Source organism: Peromyscus maniculatus, chromosome 2, assembly GCF_049852395.1.
Source record: "Peromyscus maniculatus bairdii isolate BWxNUB_F1_BW_parent chromosome 2, HU_Pman_BW_mat_3.1, whole genome shotgun sequence".
Lineage (NCBI taxonomy): Eukaryota > Metazoa > Chordata > Mammalia > Rodentia > Cricetidae > Peromyscus > Peromyscus maniculatus.
Window position 1 is genome coordinate 154,818,018 of NC_134853.1, and position 22,987 is coordinate 154,841,004.

General features: G+C 50.8%; 1 protein-coding gene and 1 non-coding gene across 3 annotated transcripts in view; one reads left to right on the forward strand and one right to left on the reverse strand.

The window, feature by feature from the left end:
- Positions 1–5,065: 5,065 nt before the first annotated feature.
- The window catches only part of Asap3 (ArfGAP with SH3 domain, ankyrin repeat and PH domain 3), a 43,429-nt gene continuing 25,507 nt past the window's right edge, over positions 5,066–22,987 (forward strand). Inside the window, exon 1 of one of the 2 annotated variants that reach the window (XM_076565410.1) lies at positions 5,066–5,648. In XM_076565410.1, coding sequence (XP_076421525.1) covers positions 5,520–5,648 — 129 coding nt within the window. In that variant the 5' untranslated portion in view covers positions 5,066–5,519. The remainder of the gene's footprint in view (positions 5,649–22,987) is intronic. The other variant, XM_076565411.1, reaches the window with a different exon arrangement.
- On the reverse strand, positions 22,052–22,158 carry LOC121827684 (U6 spliceosomal RNA). The gene has a single exon (XR_006070002.2). It is a non-coding gene; the product is annotated as a U6 spliceosomal RNA (small nuclear RNA).

A 22,987-nucleotide genomic window follows, 5' to 3' on the forward strand; every position in this document is an offset into this window, starting at 1 on the left:
TGTGGCATCTGTTCTTTCCTTCCAGCTTCACAAGGGTTCCAGGGATCAAACTCAGAGCTTCAGGCTTTCACAGTGATCATTTTTTTAAAAGATTTATTTATTTATTTAATGTACACTGGTGCTTTGCCTGTATATATTTGTGTGAGGGTGTCGGATCCCCTGGAACTGGAATTACAGACAGCTGTGAGCTGTCATGTGGATGCTGGGAATTGAACCCAGGTCCTATGGAAGAGCAGCCAGTGTTGTTAACTGTTGAGCCATCTCTTCAGCCCCCACAGCGATAATTTTTTGGTTTTGTTTGTTTGTTTTAGAGCTCTGGTCTTACTATGTAGCCCTGGCTGGCATGGAACTCTCTATGTAGACCAGGCTGACCTCCAACTCAGAGACCTGCCTGCCTCTGCTTCCCAAATTTGGCAGAAAGCAGGTGCCTTTCTCCTTTGCTGACTTTAAATCCTATTTTTTTTTTGTGTGTGTGTGTTTATTGTTTTTTTGTTTGTTTGTTCGTTTGTTTTGTTTTTTTTGAGACAAGGTTTCTCTGTGTAGCCCTGGCTGTTGTCCTGGAACTCACTCTGTAGACCAGGCTGGCCTAGAACTCAGAGATCTGCCTGCCTCCCTAGTGTTGGGATTAAAGACTTGTTCCACTACGTACGGCCTGGCTCCTAAATCGTTTTCTTAAGAACTATGGTAGCGCCTAGCTGTGCAGATGTGTCCTGATACACATTCACATGTCAGACATTTTTATGTGCCTACCAAATAAGTTTAGAAGGTTCCAGCTGTTCATGGGTTCCCTGACCCTTTGGGAATCTGGGTTTTGAAGTATCTAATCCATTCACACTGTTCTCTGGGAACTGCCTTTGTATTGTGTATGCGGGAAGGTTTGTGCTTCTGCTCTGTGAGTGTGTGTCCTTCCTTCCAGCTTTACAGAAGTCTGGCACACCCTAGTGGGCACTCAAGGCTACTGTGTCTCGCTTTCCCGCTGTGCCGGCTGGGCATGCCCACCGCTAGGTGGCGCCTTGACACCAGTTTAGGGATTAAGCTCTTGTGTCTCTTTCAGGCTGGGAGTATTCTCTCTCTCTCTCTCTCTCTCTCTCTCTCTCTCTCTCTCTCTCTCTCTCTCTCTCTCTCTCTCTCTCTCTCTCTCGTTTTTCGAGACAGGTTTTCTCTGTGTAGCTTTGTGCCTTTCCTGGGACTCACTCTGTAGCCCAGGCTGGCCTTGAACTCACAGAGATCTACCTGGCTCTGCCTCCCAAGTGCTGGGATTAAAGGCGTGCGCCACCACCGCACGGTTTATTCTCTCTTAAGGGAATTTCAGAATTGAAATTTGAAGATTAGGCTCAGCTAGTGGCTTGAGCTGAGGACATACAAAGACCACAGGGCCCTGGAAAGTGACTGTAATCAACTCTTGGGCACTTTTCAGTTCCTTGGACGGGAACCCCTCACAACACTTGAGGCCAGGAAGTTAGGGAGCAGGTAGTTGAGCAGAGAGGGAGGGCTTCTGTCTATACCTTGGCAGGCAGAATGTGAAGGAAAAACAAGACAACAAAGTGGACCACGTGGGGAGCTAATTTTGAGAGGATTGTATAAACTGAGTTTAGGAAAGAACCAACACAAAGTGCATCTTGAATAAATTATTTCACTTTTATTATTATTTCATGCCCTGGCAACACGAAAATCCCCTTCTTAGGAACTATGGTCGTGTGAATGGATTGACATGCATACCCTCTTTTAAAAAGATTTGTTTTCTTAAATTATGTGTCTGTATGTAGATATGTGCGCATGTGTGCAGATGCCGGGGAGGACAGGAGAGGGTGTTGGATCCCCTGGAGTTGGAGTTACAGGTGGCTGTGAGCACCCTGAAGTGGTTGTTGGGAACTCAACCCTGGTCCCCTGTCCGAGCCGCAGAGTGATCTTAACTGCTGAGCCCGCTCCCCAGCCCCAGAGGACATGTTAAAATCTGGTGCTCCCCATTTTCTCTTTAGTGGGTTTGTGAAAACAGAAGAACCTATGCAAAGGGCATTAAAACATCTCAGGACACGAGGGTTAGGCTTCTCAGAGTAGAGTGTATGGCATCTGAGCCGTGAAGCTGAAAAGAAACTGGAAAAATGATGCAGGCAGAAGGGGCAGGTGGGTGACAAGGGCGGTCAGTCAGATGGCGGTCTGCTGCCCTTGGGAACTCCGTGGAGGTGTGTTCTTTCTCCTGAGAGGTTGAAGGGGCAGATCACACTGGATCAGGAAGGCACTGGGAGTGGTGGATAAGAGCCTAGCTCGGATCCTCAGGGCAGGGGTCCTCTTGACTGCCATCCCTACCCCGAACTCAGTTCTCACTCATTTACACGAAAGATACGAATTACCTACGGCCTGGAGATGAGCCTGGAACCCGTCTCCAGAAGGCAGATCACATGGCAGCCAAAAGCCTGGATTCGAATCCTGCCCTTTCTGCTCATGGATCGGCTGACCCTGAGCACATGTAAACTGGCATGCCATGTCATGTTCATTGCATACTCACTGTGTATCAGCTGTGGGAACAATGAATAACACGGGCGAAGGCATGCTGTGGCTAAACCCTGCATTCATTGTATCCTCTACTCCTTTTGCCCACCCTAGGAGGGGAGGCACCTTCATTCCACCTAGGAGAGAAGAGGAGACTGGGGTCCATGGAGATGGAGCTATTTACCTAAGGCAGAGAACAAAGACAGGATTCAATCCAGGCGGTCTGTGCCTCTGGACACTAGCCTGGTCTCCCACAAAGCCCTAACCAGAACAACACCCTTTCCCTTTCCAACAGAGCTTACATGTAGTAGGGGAGCAGGAGATGGAGGCACATAGGAGCAGCATGTGCTAGGCATGACGGCACATGCCTTTATCCCAGTAGAGGCATGCAGCTCTCTTGGGAGTCTGAGAGCGGCCTGGTGTATACGGTGAGTTCCTGGCCATCCAGGGCTACATAGCAAAACTCTATCCCAAAAGGAAAAGAAAAGAAAAAAAAAAAAAAGGAAAAGAAACAATTATCGTCCTGGATGGCTCTCAGAGGTGTTTGGCTAGCCTACAGCAAGCGTCAGGTAAGCTGGCAAACGTCTGCAATCCTAGCATTCAGGAGGCAGGTGGGTCAGGAGTCTGAGGTTATCCAGCTACACAGTAAGTCTGAGTCTATATAAAATGCTGTCAAGCCTGGTTACCTGAGTTCAATCCTTGCCACCCACGTGGGAAAGGAGAGAGCCAACTCCTGAGAGTTGTCCTCTGACCTCATTAATTCAATGTCATGCATGCGTACACATGTGTTTGAGTACACACACACACAAATTGTAAATTTTACTTATTTATTTATTTATTTTTGGTTTTTCGAGACAGGGTTTCTCTGTGTAGCTTTGTGCCTTTCCTGGATCTCGCTCTGTAGACCAGGCTGACTTCGAACTCACAAAGGTCGGACTGGCTCTGCCTCCCAAGTGCTGGAATTAAAGGCGTGCGCCACCACCGCCCGGACACAAATTGTAAATTAAAAAAAAATAAAATTAAAGGGGCTGGAGAGATGGCTTTTGGTGGGTAAGGAGCATTTGTTCTTTTTTTTAAATTTTTTTTAAAAAATATTTATTTATTATGTATACAGTGTTCTGTCTGCATGTATCCCTGCAGGCCAGAAGAGGGCACCAGATATCATTACAAATGGTTGTGAGCCACCAAGTGGTTGCTGGGAATTGAACTCAGGACCTTTGGAAGAACAGTCTGTGCTCTTAATCACTGAGCCATCTCTCCAGCCCCCAGAGCATTTGTTCTTGCAGAGGTCCTGGGTTCAATTCCCAACAGTTACATGGTGGCTCATAACCATCTGTAACTCTAGTTCTAGGGGATCGGATGCCCTCCTCTGGCTTCCAAGAGCACCCAACCTTCATTTACACGGTACAGAGATATACATGCAGGTAAAACATCCATACACATTAAAAAAAAAAAAAAAAGCAAACTCATACCCCAAACCTAGCATACTAAAAGTGCTGGATAGGAAAAACAAACAAACAAACAAGATACAGATGATAGAGATGTGGGATGTGGGATGTGGGGTGAGGGAGGCAGCTGGTGACTCGTTTTAAACACAGTGGCCAGGATATGCATTATGGTTACATTTGAAACATTTGAGTTAAACCTTGAAAAGCAAAACTCAAAATCAAACAAAACCCAGAGGGAGGCAGTCGGGCAGAAGCTAATCTGGAGAAAGCAAATTCCAGGACTGGGGAAGAGGCCGGTTCTAAGGTCCTGAGGCAGGAGTGTGTGCCTAGTGGAGACAGACATTAAGGAAGTCAGTGACTAGAAGGAGAGAGAGACGGAGGTGGGGGGGGGGCAGCAGTCAGAGGAAGGTCTGTCGCAAAACAAAAGGAAAAACAAGCAAACAAAACTAAACCAGAAAGAGCCAGCACAGAGATCCAGGAAGGAAATGAAGAAGGAGAGCGTCCCAGAGGCTGAAGGTGTCCGCGTGGAGCAGAGTCCAAAGCAGCTGCTTGGGGCACTTAGGATCTGGTCTGGCGAAGTGGCCCCAGGCGCCAGGTTGGACGGTGAAGGTACCAAGAAGAAACCCCTGAGAGAGCCCAAGGAGATGAATGAGGAAGGTAGCTGGACGCCGGGGCAAGGGAAGGGCCCCCCGGCCACAGGTGGAATTAAGAAATCTGGCACAAAACAACAACAAAAACCTGAGCTGTTCTGTGTCCCTAAAATGAGCGTGACCCTCTCCCGTTCCTACTTCAACATACTCTAGGTTATGGCACGACCCCAAACTCATAAATTACTTTTAAAAACCAGAGAGGCAAATGATTCAATGGCACACAGCTAGGTGACGGCGGAGATCGTAAATGGCCTGGTGGCGCAGACCTTGCCTTTAACCTCAGCAGGCACGCACGAATAGAAAGAAGCAAACCGCCCAGAGAGCAGGAGCACGGTAGGCGGGGCACAGAGCTAGGGGCGGGGCTGGAGGCTGCAGGGCCGCGGGGGCGGGGCCGGCGAGGCAGGCTGCGGGCATGCGTCCGGCAGGCCTTGGGGGCGGAGCTAAGAGGTAAGGGAAGCGGGTTGGGGGCGGGGCCTGAGAGTTGAGAGCCGGATCCCGGGAAAGCTCTTCCCCACTGCAGCTCCTGGAGGCAGGGCTGAGAGGGGCCGATGCGGGGCTGGGGCGTGGCCAGGGAGCTAGGGGCGCGGCTGGGGTGTGGCCGGAGAGTTAGGGAAGCACGATGGGGGCGTGGCCAGGGAGTTTGGCAAGGCGCTGGGGGTCGGCCAAGGAGCTAGACTAGGGAGCCGGGGGCGTGGCCAGGGAGTTAGATGAGCGAGCCAGGGGCGTGGCCGAAGAGAAAGGCTAGTGGACGGGGCGTGACCGGGAAGTTAGGGGCGGGGCGGGCCAGGGGGCAGGGCGTGAGGAGGCCAGGACAGGGACGCTGCGGGTAGTGGAGGCAGGCCCTGCGCGGTGCAGCCAGCCCAGCGCGGTTAAGTGCAGCGTCCCCCGCGCCCGGCTCAGGCAGCCCCGGCCTCTCCGCCCCGCGCCCGCCATGCCCGAGCAGCTCAGTGTCGCGGAGTTTCTGGCCGTCACCGCGGAGGACCTCAGCTCCCCAGCCGGGGCAGCTGCCTTCGCCACCAAGATGCCCCGGTGCCGGGGGGCGGCTCTGGCACGGGAGGAGGTGAGGGGCCGAGGCGGGAGGGGGCTCACGTCAGTTCGGGGCCTGGCTTTGACCTTTGCAGGAGTGCTTGGAGCTACGATGGCTCTTTGCGGCGCTCCAGAAACTCGCCTCTACTAGATCTACGGGAACCTAGCTCATCTTAAACATCTGCGTCCTCGCGGTGGAGCTGGGAAGAGGGACTTTGTGGGTGATCTTGGGGTCACCTCGATAAAGACTCCTACATGTTGGGGCACATCTCTCAAATACTTTGGGCGACCTGCCCATCATATGTGTATTTGCTCAGTGGCTTACAGCTTTGTGTTTTCGTTGTTGGAGCCCCACAAATATGCAGCCCCCTAGGTCACTCCCTTTCTGAGAAGCAGGCTCAGTCCTGAATCAGCTACCTCTCCCGGGCTTCAGGAGAGAGGAGACCCCCTCCTCCTGGCCTCTGGTTCTGAGACTTGGCTTGCCTTGTGGAATGAATGTGAATGGGAAGGCGCCAGGAGCCGGGGCTCACCTTGGCTGTCGCGGGCAAGTTTACAGACTCCTTTCTCCTCCCCTCTCTTGTGTTTCCAAGGCAAAGTGTCCCAGGCCCTTTCTTTCGCCCTTGTAGGCTGCCCCACCCCATTCCCATGCTCACTGGAGTTCATTCCTCTTCTCTGAATTCGCTACAGTTTTTTTGTCCGTAAAGAATATGCTGGAGCAGACAGCCTGTGGTCTGCGGCCAGAGGAGGATATTGTGACCCCAGCCCTCTTCCAGAAGATGCCCCAAATTGGGGCGGCATTTTGGACTTCAGCAGTACCCTGGCCCCCCACCCTTCACCATAAGTGTGCCCCTACTGTGTGGCAGATACAAAGCTACACAAAATTACTCAGAGCTGAGGTCTTAGGAAATCTCCCTTCTTCCTCTCCCCTGACTGGCTGGCCCTCTGTCTGGACTCTTTCCTCCTTGGTAAGGAAGACAGAGACTTGTACAAAGACCGTCAATTTCCAGGGGTGCTAACCTGTGTTCAGACCCTGGCCCTGCAGTTTGCAAGATGGGTGGACATGGTCATGTGACCTGACCTGTAAAGTGGAGGATAATTGTTTACCTCATAGAGCTGTGAGATCATGGAAGCAATGTGTGCAAAGATGGGAACATTACTGTCAAGGTAATTGACAGATCTCTTTGGATAGCAATCTCTTGGATCTTCGTTTCTTGTGCACACAGTAGGAATACTTCTTGGTTTTTGTTGCTGTTTAAGACTGTCTTGCCATATGGCCTAAGCTGGCCTCAAACTTGGGGTCCTCCCACCTTGGCCTTTCCAGAGCTGGTGTTACAGGGGTGCACACCACACCTGGACTAGGAGTCCATGTCTTTATGAAGATAAGAACCAGTGAGGCTAGGACGGCTTGAGCAGAAGCCCTGGTTTAGAGTCCACTCACAAATGCGGGTATCTCACTGGCTGCTTCGAGGGAAATGCTACCCCATAGCCTTAGCCTTGTCCTCAGGAGTGCCTCCTTCGGGTAGGCTCAGAGCCTCTGCATTCCAGGACATCTCTAGGGGTTTTACCTGCCATCCTGTTGTCCATTAGACTGTTGAGTCAGAGCAGAAGGGACTGCTCTGACTGCATGTGCCTGCGCATATGACCCTACCTGGTGTTTAAGCACTTTGTGTTGGGAGACGAAATGAGTCTAGAAATCCAATGGGCTCTGGTAGGGGCTCAGATTTGCCCCAGGGCAGGCCACACAAAAGCCAACCTTTTTAACCTTCAGATCCATGCGCTTACAAGCTTTCATTTTTTTAATTATTTCAACAGAAAGACATGGGTTCCCCAAGCACAGCTTTTCTCTTCTGCATTCCAGTGTCCCCAAAGTTAAGTCTGACATTTGAATTAGATTTTGCTGGAGTTTTCTGGTTGGTTTTGTGGTCGAATCACTCTATTATTATACTGTGCTTACATGCCGTTTGATACTGGGTTTTTTCCTTCCTCCAGGACTGGGTATGACTAATCTAACTCTGGGATTCCATCTCTAGTCGCTTCCCAAATCAAGGCTTCCAGGTCTAGGTGGTTTCCTGGAAGTAACTAGGGACTCTGTCCTGGGACTTGCGGCCATTTTTGGTCAACCCTACTGGGAAGGACCTGGGACAGGTCATAGGAACCAAGAGCGTGCAGGCTGGAGTACCCTGTGAGAGTGCAGTCAGCTCAAATCCCTCTCATTTAAGATGGAGAAATAAGCTGGGCGGTGGTGATGCGTACCTTTAATCCCAGCACTTGGGAGGCAGAGGCAGGTGGATCTCTGTGAGTTCGAGGCTAGCCTGGTCTACAAAGCGAGTTCCAGGACAGCCAGGACTGTTAGACAGAGAAACCCTGTCTCAAAAAAAAAAAAAAAAAAAAAAAGAGAGAGAGAGAGAGAGAGAGAGAGAGAGAGAGAGAGAGAGTGAAAGATACAGAGAGGGCAAGACACTGCCTGAACTCCCGGAGCAAGGGTGTGTGTGGGGCAGCTGGCATTTCTCCCTCTTTGTCCTAACCTCTGGTCCTGTCCTCTTCCTTGCGACATTGGCCTGCCTGGTCTCCCTCTAGAACTTCTCTAAACCTCAGTTATTTCATCTTGAAACCGAGTCTCCTAATTCCCCCCTGCTTAACCTCACTGGATTTAAAGGTTGTTTGTTTTTCATTGTGGATCTCCGTGCAGCACGGAGCACGGGAGAGTATTGAAAATAACCCCTGCATCAGACAGCCCCTTCCATCCTGGACCCCCCCCAGCCATCGTCCCATTGACTTTCACAGGGAAAATAAAGCGGTTGCCGTGTGTGACTTGGCGGGTCTGGCTGGCGGCCATGTTTTGTACGATCCTCTGTGCCATTTCTGCGCTGGGCACTGAGGAGGACATCATGATCCTTCTTTGGTTTGCTGATTGGATGAGGACATGCAGCACATCTTAGGGTAACAAGTAGGAATGCCAGGAGCTGTCCTGAGTGTCCAGCAGTGTTGTCTGAGGCCAAAGGAAGAGCTGGGGTGAGCCAGTGAGGACCAGGGCAACACAGGGACCTTCCTGGAGGAAGTTCAACTTCCAGGCAGAAGACTAGATGAGCCTGATTTAGTGGAGAACGCAAGGGAGCGAATTCAGGGACTGGTTCGAGGAAAGCATCTCAAGAAGTCAGGAGACCATTTTGACCTGTGCTCTGCAAGAGGCAGTCTTTGTGGACACGTGCACGCTCCCAGTGTTTATCTTCGGAGCTGATGGACGGGGGAAGGGTCATGGTTAGGAGAATGTTTACCTAAAATCTATATCATGTCTGACAGTGCATAGTTGAAATTCTGATGGAGTCAAAATGACCTTTTCCTTAGAGCGTGCGTGCGTGCGTGCGTGCGTGCGTGCGTGCGTTTATTTGGAGACAGGGTCTAGCCCAGGCTAGCCTAAAATTCATAATCCCCACCTCTGACTTCTGAATGCTGGTATCACAGGTGTGCACTACCACCCCTGCACCCAGTGATTTTGGTTTTCTGAAAGAATTTCTTTTCTTTCTTTTTTATTTATTTTTATTATTAAGAAATTTTCCGTTCATTTTACATACCAACTACAGGTATCCTTCTCTTCCCTCTTCCTGTCTCCAGCCTCCCCCCCACTTCTCTTTTCTTTCAGGGCCTTGCTGTGTACCCCCAGGCTGGCCTCAAATTCTGCCTCAGCCTCCTGAATGTCACAATTATAGATGTGTGCCACCTCGTCTGGCTAAAGATCTCATTCTCAATTTTAAATATTCTCAGGGTGGGGATATGGCTCAGTGTCTTAGGTCCAGTTCCAAAAAGCAAAACGACAGCATAACCAGTGTTAGTATTCTCACAACTGGCCTCATGGTGTGTCTCTTTGTTTTAGTGTAAAAATTATGCAGGCCGGGTGTGGTGGCACATGTCTTTCTTTAATCCCAGCCCTGGGGAAGCAGAGGTAGGCCGATCTCTGGCAGTTCGAGGCCACCCTGGTCTACAGAACGAGTTCCAGGACAGCCAGGGTGATGTAATAGAGGGATTTGTCTCAAAACACACAAAAAAAGATTATGTGATCCTGGAGACTGTAGAAAATAGGAACCCTCTCAAGCCTGTGTCTGTGGAAAGGAAACTTGTCTTAAAGAATTAGAGGTGTCTCTCAGAACTGAACAGTGAAGCCAGGAAGTCGCCATGTGGCCTGGGAGAATTCAGGGGCTTAGGCAGCTGCTTCATATACCTTCTCCCACTCTGTCTCACCCGATTATCTTCTGCTCCCTTCTCATTACATAGGCCCGAGAGTGCAGCTTCAGTCCCCATGGTCATGTGACCTCACTGGTCCAGTGTCTGAAGGTAACCCAGCCAGTCTCTCATGTCCCACTTCCAAGTTCCTGGCAGCCCAGCCCAGCTTCTGGACTGATGACAGAAGCTGGGTCTCCACCCCTCGTTCAACAGAGGTCACGGAGGGATAGACGCAGGCAGGGTAAACATGGCCACAGTTCTACCCTGGGGGAGGAGGGCCCTTCTTAAAGAAGGAGGACAGGGTCCATGAAGCTTCTCTCTATTGACGGAGTCTGGCTTCTGGGGAGAGGCCCATGCTGCCAGGTGCCTCCCTGTTTAGAGCAGTTACACATTATCCCATTGGAATGCTAAGGGATGCTTGGCATCTCTGAAGGCCTTGAATGCAAGTTAGACATTCGGACTCTTTGCTGAGCATTGGGGATTAAAAACCCAATCATGTTGACCAAGGACAAGATGAGGCAGCCTTGCCAAAGGTCTCACAATGGCTCTGCATTCCAAGCTGTGTGGTGGGTGCTGGGAAAATCCGTCTCTCTTGCTGAGAGATGCAGTCGCTGTCCTAAAGGCAGTCTCTTCCGGAGAAGTGAACCAGGCAAGAGATGAGCAAATTCAACAGCAATTGCATATGGTAGCAGGTGGCAGGAAGTTCATCCTCTTGTCCAGGCCTTCCTTAAGGCTGGGCCCTGGGTCACCATCTCTCTTCCTGCTGTCTTTTTCTCCAGACTGTCCTGCCCATGGCTTCAGTTACCTCAGGGCTCTCAGTGACTCACCCAGCCCGGACTCATGTCCAGTGGTTTGCAGAGGTGTTTTTTTTTTTTTTTTTGGTTTTTCAAGACAGGGTTTCTCTGTGTAGCTTTGTGCCTTTCCTGGAACTCACTTGGTAGCCCAGGCTGGCCTCGAACTCACAGAGATCCTCCTGACTCTGCCTCCCGAGTGCTGGGATTAAAGGCGTGCGCCACCACCGCCCAGCTTAGTTTGCAGAGGTTTTGCTTAGACCACACTCGCGACTCCTCCGGCCGGCTGCCAGGTTCTGGGGCACAAGCTGGGAGACTCAGACACTCTTTTCACCAAGGGCCATGAGTTTTGCCGGCTGTGTGTCTGCAGTCTGCCGACTTTTCCTTATTGCTTCCTGGGCCACACCTGTCAGCTCCTCCTAGAACATTGTGGTGACCTCCAGCTGGCCTGGCTGCTCAGCTTTCTTGTATTTCCCACAGATAAAACTTTTATTTATTTATTTTGTTTTTTTCAAGACAGAATTTCTCTGTGTAGCTGTCTAGAACTGTCCTGGCTGTCCTAGAACTAGCTCTGTAGACCAGGCTAGCCTCAAACTTACAGAGATCACCTACCTCTGCCTTTCCAGTGCTGGGATTAAAGGCGTGCACCACCATTGCCCGGTTAAAATTTATGTTTATTTGCGTAACTATTTTATTAACATTTGGTTTCATTTCTTTCTTTCTTTCTTTCTTTCTTTCTTTCTTTCTTTCTTTCTTTCTTTCTTTCTTTCTTTCTTCCTTCCTTTCTTTCTTTCTTTCTTTTTTTTTTTTTTGGTTTTTTTGAGACAGGGTTTCTCTGGCTATCCTGGAACTCGATTGTAGACCGGGCTGGCCTCAAATTCACAAAGATCCGCCTGCCTCTGCCCCCTAAGTGCTGGAATTAAAGATCATCAGCAACATCGGGTTTCTTTATAGAATATATTTTCTCTTCCTTGAGACTAGACTCTTAAGCTTGGTATTATGTTCCCAGTTTCACATTTTCGGTGTGGCCAGCGATTGAATTTAGGGTGTCATGTGTACTAGACACGTCCTCTGCTGTGAGCTCTACACCCAGCCCCTTGTCGTAACCTAGAAAGTATCGGTTGAGTAATCAATAAATAACACATAAAAACTAGAAAGAGGACGATGGGCTGGGGTTGTTCAGTTAGAGGGAGCGGCTCCAGCCAAGTCCTCTGGCAGTGAAGAACCTGGATTGTCTGTGATACTGAAAAGAGGTCAAGGGGAGGGGAGCTGTGTGGGGTCATAGCATTCCCGATGAGTTAGGATAGACAGGGTAGGTCACATGAAGCTTATAGGCAACGTTAGTAACTTTGGTTTTGCTGTGGTGTGTGTGTATGTGTGTGTGTGACTATTATTATTGTTACCATCATTACTCATTATTATTATTTTGAGACAGGATCTCATTTATGTAGCCCCGGTTCTCCAACTCACAGAGATCCGATTGCCTCTGCCTCCCGAGTTCTGGGACTAAAGTCGTGTGCCACCATGCCTGACTTGTTTTGCTTTTTTGAGACAAGGTCTTACTTAAACTTAGTACTCATGGGGCAGAGACCATAAGACCATAACTTTTGAGGCCAGCCTCGACTACAGAATCAGACCCTGCCTCAACAAAACAAGGCACACAGAGAACTATGTCAACAAGTGAGGGGTCTAGGAGATGCCTTAGTAGGTAAAGTGCTCGCTGCCCAAGCATGGGGACCTGAATTTAGACTCCCCAGTACCTACATAAAAAGCCAGGCCTGCCAGTGCATGCCTGTAATCCCAGGGCTGGGGAAGGAGAGGCAGGAGGGTCCCTGGGGCTTACTGGACAGCCAGTCTATTGAATCAGTGAGCCCCAGGTTCACTGAGAGACCCTGTCTCAAAAACTAAGGTGGGGAAGCCGGGCAGTGGTGGCACACACCTTTAGTCCCAGCATTCCCCAGAGGCAGAGGTGGCCTGATCTCTCTGAGTTCGAGGCCAGCCTGATTGCAGAGTGAGTCCCAGGACACCAAAAACTAAAATAAATAAGGTGGAGAATGATTGAAAAAGACACCCAGTGTCATCCTCTGGCTTGTATACACAGGCGCGTGCGCGCACGCACACACACACACACACACACACACACACACACACACACACACACACACACCAGGCCCAAACAGTGGGATATGGTAGGTATGTCTTAGGCATCTTACTGTGAGCCCTAGCAACACCCCCACCTGGGCTGTTAGCAGAATAGGAACTCACTTGAATGGAAACTCAGTAGTTCCCAGAAGTGCCCAGAGCTGGAGAACCGGGCCTGAGCAGCAGGCAGAGATCAGCCAAAAAGGACACACAGAGCCAGGTTGGCAGGACACTGCGCCATGCACTAAATGCCACAGCTTGAGGTGTCACTGTTCCTGGGACACTGCCACTACAGATGTGTATCAGCACTACGAATGGACTTCCTGTGCTCTGTAGTTCTGGTTCAGACCCACAGTGAGAGCCTCTTATTAACTGAGCCTAGGTGCAGGGGAGCCTGGAAAAGCAAGAACTCAGGGTTTTTTTGCCTTTTATGAGACATGGCCTGCTAAGACTTGTGTCATGATGTCAGATGTCCTTGGCACGGGCTAACCAGTGTATAGGGTGTCTGGGAGTCTATAACCCAGGACTCCCAAAGTCCCTGAATCTGTGCATCTCATTTACATCCATCTTAGTGGTAGAAATGGGTGAGATCACCTCTGGGAGAGGAATGCAGGGGCCCAGGTCATTGATTGCTCTGGGGAGATGAAGTCTGGAGAGATAGTGGAAGAAGCCAATGAAGGAGACTGAAAAGGAGCTTCTAAGGAAGTAGAGAGGGACCTGGAGACTGACTGCAGGACTTCAGAGCTGGGAGAATGTTTGGAGGAGGGAGGCATGGCCAGCTGCCGGGGTGCCTCTGTAGCTAAATAAGCAGATAGGGAAACCACCAAGGGCTTCGGCACTGCGGAGGTCAGTGGCGGCGAGTGTGTGGACAGGGTTGGTGCCGTGTTCTCCTGTGTGCTGGAGAGATGTGCACAGGTCACAGGAGATTAGTCTGCTGCTTGGAAGAGAGTGAAGAGAGGTGAATGAGACCTGGGGATCTGGGAGCCCAGCCCGGCCCCTCCTAGCTAACTGCCTCTGTCTGGGGTGAGAAGGTCGGCCTCAGCCTGGTCTCCAAGTCTGTCCTGCGTACTTCAGCCTTGAGTGTGTACTTTCCTTGGCTGATGCCAGCTGTTTCTGGTCATTGGAGTGACAAGGTAGAGCTGGGAAGAGAAACTGAAACTTTGGAAGGAAGAAACACCCTCAAAGGCAGTTTGATCATCTGGTTTTGTTTTAATTGTAGCATGTGCGAGTGATGTGTGTGAGGAGGGTGAGTGCGGTGGTGGGCGGCTGTGGCATTTGTTGTTGTGGATCTGTGAATGTGTGTGCTGGTGAACTTGGACATGTGCGTGTGGGAGGCCAGAGGCTAACCTCAGACGTCTTTTCTTCATTGCTCTTACCCTTTGTATTTTCAGATAGGGTTTTGCTTGCTGCCTGCCTGGCCAATGACCTCCAGGGATTTGCCTGTCTCTACCTCACAGAAGTACTGTGAGCCTGGCTATTTATGTGGGTGCCAGGGATCTGAATTCGGGTCCTCATGCTTGTCCAGCAAGTGCCTTACTGACTGAGCTGTTTCTCCAGCCATTGCTATTTATTCTCCTGAGACAGCATCTCCTGTAGCTCAGGCTGGCCTTGAGCTTGCTATGTAGCTGAGGATGACTTTGACCTCTTGATCTTCCTGCCTTTCAATCTCCAGGTGCTGGGACTGCAAACATGTTCCATCCGGTTTGAAGAGTGTTAGGGATTGAACCCAGGGCTTCACGCATGCCAGGCAAGCCCTCTACCACCTGGGCTACATCCCCAGCCTTCAATCACTTAGGGTTTAGGCAGATGTTTCCAGGAGAGCGTACAGGTTCCTCAGGCTCCCAGGCAGGCCCCAGGGGTGTCATTTCAGCCTCTCCAGCCACCAGAGGCACTTTGGAGGACTGAGCTGGCTGGTCAGGTAGCAGCTGCTGAAGGTTCTTCTGCTCTTGTTCTCAACCTTCCACGAGCTTGAAGAACCTCAGATACCTTGGGCTCCACCTTGACCCTATGGAATCAGAGTCTCCCAGGGGCGAGGCCTGAGCAGGAGCCGCCTGGAAATTCTCCAGGTGGCCGAGCGGTCAATGTGATAGGAGATCAGAAAGCTTTGAATGCCCACTAGAGGTTAGTGACCCATTAAACCATATTTACAGAACACCCATGGGGACAAAGGCAGTTTCTGAGGTCATAGAGGTGACCAGACAAGGGCTCCATCTGGTAGGGAAGGACGCCGTCCTTGAAAGCATGATCAACCTATGGCCCACGTATCCATTTGCAATCAGTAAGTGAGGCCAGACGGACCTGGCTTTGAATTTTGCTATTGGCTGTATGACCCCAGATAATAGTTTAACCTTTCAGAATCCAGTTCCCCATGCCTAAGTCAGAGAGCATGCTAACAAAATTCTTTGAGAGGATTTCATCACAGACCCAGCACATAACAGACAGACACTTACATGTGTCTGTAACAGGGATGAGGCAACTTGTACCAGTGAATATGCGTGAATATGAGTGACCTGGCGCCAGGTCAGAAAGGGCTCTGTGCTTTAGAGGACAGTGAATGAAGTATGGAACCTGTCTGTTGTTTATTACCATCTTTTTATTAGGATTTTTGAGACAGGGTCTTCATTTGTAGCCCAGGCTGACCTTGGACTTGCAGTGATCTCCTTGCTTTGGCCTCTTAGGTGCTAGGATTATAGGTATGCATGGCCAGGCCTGGAGCCTTTGTCTGTTTGTCGTGTCCCCCCCCCCCCCCCCCCCCCCGCCCCGCGGGAGCTGAGGAGGACTGAACCCAGGGCCTTGTGTTTGCTAGGCAAGCGCTCTACCACAGAGCTAAATCTCCAACCCCTTGTTTGTTTCTTTTCAAGACAGAGTTTCTCTGTATAGCTCTAGCTGTCCCAGAGTTTGCTTTGTATGCCAGGCTGGCCTTGAACTCACAGAGATCCACCTGGCTCTGCCTCCTGAGTGCTGGGATTAAAGGCATGCGCCACCACTGCCCGGCCAGCATTTCATTTTTAAAGTCCATCCCTTTGCCTAGCTTAGCACAGGGAGCAGGCAGTGTAGAAAGTGTTTTCCACAGACTCACTTGGGTGATTCCCCACAGAAGGAACCTACCAGGGCATCGAGGGACAAGGTAGCAAGCGGGATTGCCAGGTAGCATACAGGATGGCCTTGCAGTATCTGGGCCGTACGTCACCCTCCAAGTTGTTCATCCGTTGTCTGAAATGTAAATCCAGCTGGGTGTTGTGTATTTATTTTTCTAAATCTGGCTACTCTGCCAGCAGAAAGTGGAGAGCCAGGATTTGCACCTGGGAAGCTGGCCCAGAGCTGAGCTTCCTGCCTCTGCTGGTGATGCCTGGCTCCTCATGCTGTCCCCAGGGTCCTTGAGGTCATAGGCCTCAAGGGAGGCGCCAGTGTTTGTTTATTCATTTGTTTAGTTGTTGTTATTTGTTTAGTTTTGTTTGGCACTCTAGGTAGTTTTCCTGGGAAGCCTGGGGACATTAAAAAAGCAGCTACAGGACAATGACAGCTATTAGGAAACCCTTCCTATGCACAGCACGCCAAGGCAGTCACTTAAATGCTGAAGGGGTTCAGTGCTCTGAGATAGGTACCATCATTATCTCACTTGATAATGGGAAATGGAGGTTCAGAGAGGTTAAGTCACTTGTCTCACATCACACAGCTAAGAGGACTGGACCCCAAACTTGGACATCAGACTATGACAAATGGAGTTCTTAATCCCTGCTGCCTTTCTGTGTTCCTGTGGGGCCTTGATAACAGTAATTAACTGACTAATTAATTAATTCGATCATTCCTTCATCTCATAGGTATTAATGGACACCCTGGTGGTGGGTGAAGCATATACAAAAGTAATGAGGGGGCCAGAAGGATGGCTCCGTGGGTGAGAGCATTGGCTGCACAGGCCTGAGACCCGAGTTCAGATCCTAGCAGCTGTATAAAAAGCTGAGCGCGGTCACGCCAGCGCCTGTCACCCAGCACCGCAGGAATCAGAGACAGGGACGGACTTACTGGCGGCCAGCCCAGCTCCAGGTTCAGTGAGAGACCCTGTCTCAGAGGAATCGGCAGACAGTGGCAGGACAGGGCACCCCTGCCCTTCCTTGGCCTCCACCCGTGCACGCGCGCGCGCACACACACACACACACACACACACACACAGAGGAGGCCCTCCCTTCCCTCTGTTTCCAGCCTCGCCCCCAAGGTCACGTGTGCGGCACACAGGACTGAAAGGGCTAGGGATAAAGCCTGTAGCTGGCACTGAATGACAAAAGCCAGGGCAGGTCAGCTTTGCCGTGGTGGGAGTTGGGGTGACCCTCACGCTGAGTCAGGAGAGGTGACGGTTTCCAGAAGGAAGAAGAGTCCTCCAGGCAGAAGGAGCAGCTGAGGTGGTGACTGGATACAGATTGCTAAGCGCTCCATGGCTGGTGCCCGAGGGGGTTCCTGATGAAGAGCAGGGGTGGGTGTTGTCCTGGCTACCAGTCGAGGCCAGAGGGCGCCAGGCTCCAGATCTCTTACTGTTCTGTCCAGCAGGCCAGGCTCTCTCCCTCGCCTGGGTGGAATCCAGGGCCGGCAGCCAGGGGTCGGCTGGGAATCTTCGGGAATCTTCAGCCACCGGTCCAGCAAAGTTCTTGCTCTCTTAGCTCATCACTGCCGAGAAGTCTCCTGAGGAAAATCCCAGCCAGGAAACTTGGGGTTTATTGAGGCCTCCGTGTGGGGGAGGGTGTGGCTCCTTTCCTGCAGACCCTCTTCCTCTCCGCCTCCAGCTACCCCTCAAGGGGCAGTGGAGGGACTGAGTTGGCCCGGCTGGCCTGCTGCCCAGGCTAGGAACCATCCGCAGAGGCCCCATCTGGGGTGTCTGGGGGCACAGGGCAGGCTCGGACTCTGTACTCGTACTCGCAGGAAGGAAAGCCGCTAAAGTCCTGAAATAATAAATGGCAGAGCCAGCAGGAGGCTTTCCCTGTCACCGCCAGCTCCGGGGCTCTGAAGAGGGAGGCCCAGGCGTGGGGGAGACAGGGCAAAGCCGCCCTACGGGCCAGACCTGGATCTCATAGGGGCCTGTGAGGCAGAGGGTCGAACTCCGCTCTCCTCAAGGACCTCTGACTGCTCAGGGGGACATGCAGGCCCAGGACACAGGGACACTGGGTGAAGTCACGGGTGGGCTTGTGGTCCTGAGGCTGACCAGGCTGGAGCAGCCTTGCAGGGCGTCGTGAACTCAGCTGAGTCCCAAGAATCCCTTGGAATGGGCCTAAGAACTCACAGCTGTCCGATCTAAACTGCAGATGAGGGAACTGAGGTTTAGAAGGAGAAGGAGCTTTCTCTGGGCACACAGAGGGGGCAGGACCTCATCCCCTCCAGCCTCCGGTCCAAGTCACTTGGTCGTGCAGCTTTGAACACGTGCACTGGGAGGCTGGTCCCCTGTGTGCCTGTGTTGCCTCTGAAGACGTCCCCGTTAGGGGAGTTGGTGCTCTTCAGAAAAGACGATTGGGAAATCCGGTGTGGGGGTGTGGTGACACATGCTGATTATCCCAGAATGTGCAAGGCTGAGGCAGGAGGATTGCTATGAGTGTGAAGCCAGTCTGGGTTATAGAGTATGGCTCCGGCTCAAAAGAGAGAGAGAAGAGAAGGAGAGAAGGGGAGGGGATGGAGGGGAGAGGAGAGGGCTAGAGAAAAGCCCAGTAGGGTCTTTTCCTCAAATGCTCGAAGCCTTGGGTTCACTCTGGAGGTAAAGGCGGGGGGGGGGGGGGGGATCAGAAGTTCAAGGTCATCCCTAAGCTATAAAAGATTCCCTCCCCCAAAAGGAGATGGAAGGAAGAAGAAGAGGAGGACGGGGCTCCTACCCTGTGGGTTTGCCTCATGGTTTGCTGGGGCGGGGAAGTGAGAGACCTTGAACTCGTTTGCCCAGCCTCCCTGGCCTCCCTCCCTCCTTCCTCTGTGAAATGGGGAGACTAATCACTACCTACAGGGTGTGACTGATAGAGCGAGGCACTGCAGAGCCCCTGCCCCAAAGCCACAGCCCTCAAGTGGGCCAGTGGCCCATTTTACAGGGTGCGGGCTCTCCAGCTAGTGTGGAGTCTGCGTCCTTCCTCCTGGAATCTGCTCCAGGCCTGAGTGGTTGTACTCCTGTCACCCCGTCCTGCCCCAGGGACAAGGCAGCATTCCCTGTCTCCTCCCTGGGCATTGGCTGCAGCTGCCCTCTGGAGCCCAACTTTCTACCCCAAGACCATGTTCAGACCCTCTAGGTGCTCCATGATTTGTAGGGTAAAACCCAGGGGATTGTTAAAGCTTGGCCCCTGGAATCTGCCTGTCTGGCTAAGCGTCTAGGTTGCAGGCCTTCTTTGGGCACATGCCATAACTTCCAGCTGGCCAGTTTCCTCATCTATAAAACCTGCATTTGATGAAAGGACTCCACAAGAAATACAGAGTGGGCCTGGTGCTGGCAATAAAGCCCGGCATGCAGCGATGGACAGACACGTCCACTCACTGCTGTTTACCCTCCTGGGGGTCTTCACTGTGCAGCCAGAGGCTCAGCTCTGGGGGGCCTGACTGCTCACACTTCTTCGGGCTGTTGCTCTGGGGCATCTGGCAGGGGTGCCTGACCCTCCTTAGAGTCCTCTCTTGCTTTGCTCAGTCTGTGGCTCCTCATCTTAGGATCTAAGATGATGCATCGCTTCCCATAGGTGGGCCCAGGGCTGCTCTGTGCTCTGGCCCTGGGTTTGCCAAGCATCCTCAGCCCTTAGCCGGCACCTCATCACGGGTATGCTGTCTTTACCTAAGCTGTGAGCACTGAGACAGGGACAGAGCCTCATCCTCCATCCCCTCCCCCCCACCCCCCCCCCCACCCCTGCACCTTGAGGATGGCAGGAACTCATCATGACTGTGATACCCCCGGGTCAGTTTTCCAGGGGCCCTCAGTCCACCCCTGGCAGTGGAGCTAAGCTAGGGTTACCCCAGAAGTATGAGGCTGGCAACGTTTCCAGGCCAGCCTTACCCTCTCTGTTCCTGTACCAGTCACCCAGGCTCTCTAGGCTCTAAGCTTCCCTTGGGATCTGCTGCATCAGGAGCAAAATTAGTGCCCAACATGGACAGCACAGCTCACTTGCACAGGAGCCACAGGTCAGCCTTACACAGTTCATTGAGAAGAGAGTGGTTGAGACTGCCATTCTTACTGGGTGGCGGAGCCGGCAGCCCAGGGGGACTAGGGACTGGGGTGAGAATCACCCTGCCTGAGAAGGGTTAGGCCAGGCAAGGAGTGGTCTCCTCTCTCTACCTTGTACTCCTTGACTGACCGCCTCTACCAAGGGCTGCCTCGGTCCCTCCTAGTCTCCCCTGGGACCCTCCCACCAGGCCTGGGCCCCAGAATCTCCCAGTCTCCATTCTCTCTTACTGAAAGCTGAAAGGGGCCAGCTCACCGTGCAGCATTGAAGGCGCTGAGTGAGTTTCAGGTTACTCGGGCAGCCAGCCCTCAGTTCTGCTCTCCCCAAGAGCCCTTTTGTCTTCCTTGTTTGCTTTGTAGAAAATTTTGAGCCTACCCTTAGCTTACTCACTGGTTTCAACAAGTGTCTTATTCTTTCACCTTACAGCCCCCCAGTTTTTCCTTTTTTAAATTTATTTTTAGTGCATCTGTGTTTTACCTGCGTGTATGTCTGTATGAAAAGTGTCAGATCCCCTAGAATTGGAGCTATAGACAGCTGTGAACTGCCATGTGGGTGCTGGGAATTGAACTTGGGTCCTTTGGAAGAGTAGTACTCTTAACCACTGAGCCATCTCTCCAGCCCCCAACTTTTACTTTTACTTTTTTTTTTTTTTTTGGTTTTTTTGAGACAGGATTTCTTTGTGTAGTTTTGGTGCCTGTCCTGGATCTCACTCTGTAGACTAGGCTGGCCTCAAACTCACAGAGGTCCACCTGGCTCTGCCTTCCAAATGCTGGGATTAAAGGTGTGCACCATCACTGCCTGGCCCAACTGTTACTTTTTATGGGAAACTTAAAACATTCACAGAAACATTAAGTTGGCAAACTCCGTCCACCCCTTGCTATTCCTCTCTGGTCCATACCACCTGCGTGTGCCACTGTGCCTGGCTCCAATTCTCGTTTATTTTGATTTGTCTTCTGTTTTATTTTATTTTATTTTATTTTTTTTTTTTTTTGAGACAGGGTCTCATGTAGCCCAGGTTAGCCTCAAATTCACTACATACTCAACAATGGCTTTGGATTCCTGCTCCAACTGCCTCTACCTTTGAGTCCTGAGAGTGCAGATGTCACCATGTTGGGATCACTCGTCTTATTTGGAAACAGATCCCATCTTATCATTTCATCCTTCAGTAGTTAGGGATGCCTTTCTAAGCAGCAAGGATGCTGTTTCTGTAACTACGTTATCATCATTGTCCTCCAAACTTCAACAAGATCCCAATATCCCTAAATCGTCAATTACTCAGTGTTGTCCTAAGACCTTTTACTTTTATGTGTGTGGATGTGTATGAGTGAACACGCTCTTATGATGGTGTGCACATGTGTGGATGGTATGACGTGTGGAGGTTGGAGGATAACCTTGGGTGTTGGTCCTCGAGTGTCTTCCTTTTGTTTGAGGCAGTCTCTCATTGGCCTGGAACTTTACTGTGTGGACTGGGCTAGCTGTCCTATTAGATTTCAGGGATCTGTCTTTACCTCCCATCTCACTATCCCAAGATTACAGGCATGCACTACCATACCCAGCTTTTATTAAAAATTTTAAATGGCATATAATGTGTTAGATACCATTATAATGTGTGTGTGTATGTGTGTATATATAATTAAAAAACTCTATATGATACCATTATAATTTTTTGTTTTTTTTAGACAGACTCTCACTATGTAGCTCTGGCTGTTCTAGAACTCACCATGTAGACCAGGTTGGCATCAAACTCACAGAGATTCTCCTGCCTCTGCCTCCCAAATGCTGGGATTAAAGACATACACCTCATCACCTGGCTTCCATTATGATATTTTTAAACAGAGTGTGCTTTGTGGTTCCACCCCACCCACTCACGCTCGACTTTTTACATGGGTTCTGGGGATTCGAACTCAGATCCTCATGCTTATGAAGTGAGCGCTTTACCGACTGAGCTGTTTCTCAGCCCTCAGTTGCTGAGACAGGCTTTCACTATTTGGCCCAAACTGGCCTGGGACTCTCCTTGACAGGGAACTTTATCTTCCTACCTCAGTTTCAGTTTCCCAAGTACGGAGATTATAGATGTGTGCCGTCATACCCAGCTGCAGCTCTTTCTCTTTCTTTCTTTTTTAAATATGGAACGCTTCACGGCTTTGCGTGTCGTCCCTGCGCAGGGGCCATGCTGATCTTCTCTGTATCATTCCAATTTTAGTCTATGTGCTGCCGAAGCGAGCATTACAGTTCATTTTTAAGAACTGGCTCGGGCTGGAGAGATGGTTGAGCACTAGCTGCTCTTTCAGAGGACCCAGGTTCAATTCCCCGTCCCTATACCGTGGCTCACAACCCTCTGTGACTCCAGTTCCAGAGGATCAGATGCCCTCTTCTGGACCCCTCGGAAACTGCATGCAAGTGGTGATAGACATCAAAACACCCATGTGCATATATAAGAAATAAATCTTTAAAAATATCAGGGCTCAAATGAAGTTCATGTAATGTCGTTTGTTGATATATATTTTAAAGACTTGAGATTTCCTCTCCAGGACTGAGGTTGTAGCTCCGGGGTAAAGCACTTCCTTGACATTCTCAAAACCCTGGATTTGATCCCTAGCACTACCAGAGAGAGAGAGAGAGAGAGAGAGAGAGAGAGAGAGAGAGAGAGAGAGAGAGAGAGCTAGCTTAATTCCTCTCTTCTCAAATCCAGGCGGTGGTGGCTCACATCTTTAATCCCAGCAGTTGGGAGACAGAGGCAGGCAGCTCTCTGAGTTTAAAGCCAGCCTGGTCTACAGAGTAAGTTCTAGGACAGCCAGGGCTACACAGAGAAACTCTGTCTCAAAGAACAAACAAACAAAATCCCCCTTCTCTATTCCTTCCTCTCTCTCTCTAGAGACTCACTTCGGCTGGGACTGTTTGCAGTTCCTACATTATTTACTAAGTGTGTTTAGTGTAATTTGGTCTGGGCATTCAAATAACCTGCTTTAATAACCAGGTTTCCTATCTAGAACATGTAATTTAATCTCCCCCATGCACATCAGTCTGAGATCAAAGGAGTCAGGATTCCCCACCTC